The 1,191-nt window shown below is 53.6% G+C and overlaps 1 protein-coding gene across 1 annotated transcript in view; it reads left to right on the top strand.

The window, feature by feature from the left end:
• The first annotated feature begins 962 nt into the window (after window positions 1-962).
• LOC107307545 (alpha-actinin-4-like) overlaps window positions 963-1,191 on the top strand; it is a 21,371-nt gene continuing 21,142 nt past the window's right edge. Inside the window, exon 1 of the mRNA XM_015851058.2 lies at window positions 963-1,168. Within this exon, the coding sequence (XP_015706544.1) occupies window positions 1,028-1,168 (141 nt within the window). The 5' untranslated portion in view covers window positions 963-1,027. The remainder of the gene's footprint in view (window positions 1,169-1,191) is intronic.

Genomic DNA, 1,191 nt, shown 5'->3' with positions numbered 1-1,191 from the left:
CCCCCCATATCTTCCTGCAGGTGTCTCCAGCATCATGGCCTCCTCGCTCTGAACACCCCCCCCCTCCATCCTCATTAACATATCCTCATTAACATCATCCTCATTAACATAGAGGGTTTTAATTGGCTGAAAGTAAAAGAGAAACTTCTATTGCGCTGTGTGCCGACTGGGGTGGGAGCACCACCTGGGGGGGGGCCTCATGAATATTCATGTTTTGATTATGCATAATAAATGAGTGGGCTGTTATGCATATTAATGAGGAGGGTTAGCAAGCCGGCTGTTAATTGGCTATTGATTGGTCCACGTGGGTGGGCGGGTACAAGGGCTCATTAATATTAATACGATGGGGTGGTCGGGGTCCTTGATGGGGTTCATTAATATTAATGAGCCTGTATGAGGTGCCGACGTTGGGTGGGTTCATTAAATACATCGTGATTAATAGAGCTCGTTAATTGCTTAATTATGGGGGAGGGTCATGTGACGGGTCGCTTTAGAGCCTATAATGTGTGTGTATGGTAATTAATGTTAATAAGGGGGCGGGGCTCATGATCAGCACACCTCATTAATATTAACAAGGGGGCGTGGTCTGTGCGTGTAGTGGGCGTGTCTATTCTAATTAACGTTAATGTGATGGACGGGGCGTGGAATCAGGCCACCTCATGAATATTAACAAGGGGATAGGCCGAATGGGCGTGGCCTGGCGTGGAGTGGGCGTGTCCATGCTAATTAGTACTAAGATGGGGGCGGGGCGTAGGATCAACTCCACCTCATGAATATTAACAAGGGGAGGGGCGGAAATGGGCGTGGCCTGGAACGGAGCGGGCGTGTCTATGCTAATTAAGAGCTGGGGTGGGGCGCAGACTCCGCCTACCTCATGAATATTAACAAGGGGAGAGGCCGAAGTGGGCGTGGCCTGGCGTGATATGGGCGTGGCTTGGCGCGGAGTGGGCGTGGCCTGGCAAGGGCGCGTCGCGCATGCGCAGTGCGTGAGGGCGCAGTGTTGGGAGCGGAGCCGAACGGAGCGGCCATGGTGGATTATCACAGCGCCGGGCAGCCTTACTCCTATGGAGGGAACGGGCCGGGGACCAACGGGGATTATATGGCCCAGGAGGACGATTGGGATCGGGATCTGCTGCTCGATCCGGCCTGGGAGAAGCAACAGAGGAAGGTAAGGCCCGAAGGGGGGATGGA

Source organism: Coturnix japonica, unplaced genomic scaffold, assembly GCF_001577835.2.
Source record: "Coturnix japonica isolate 7356 unplaced genomic scaffold, Coturnix japonica 2.1 chrUnrandom663, whole genome shotgun sequence".
NCBI lineage: Eukaryota > Metazoa > Chordata > Aves > Galliformes > Phasianidae > Coturnix > Coturnix japonica.
Note: the sequence above shows the minus strand (reverse complement) of the source record. Positions and strands in the feature narration are given on the sequence as shown.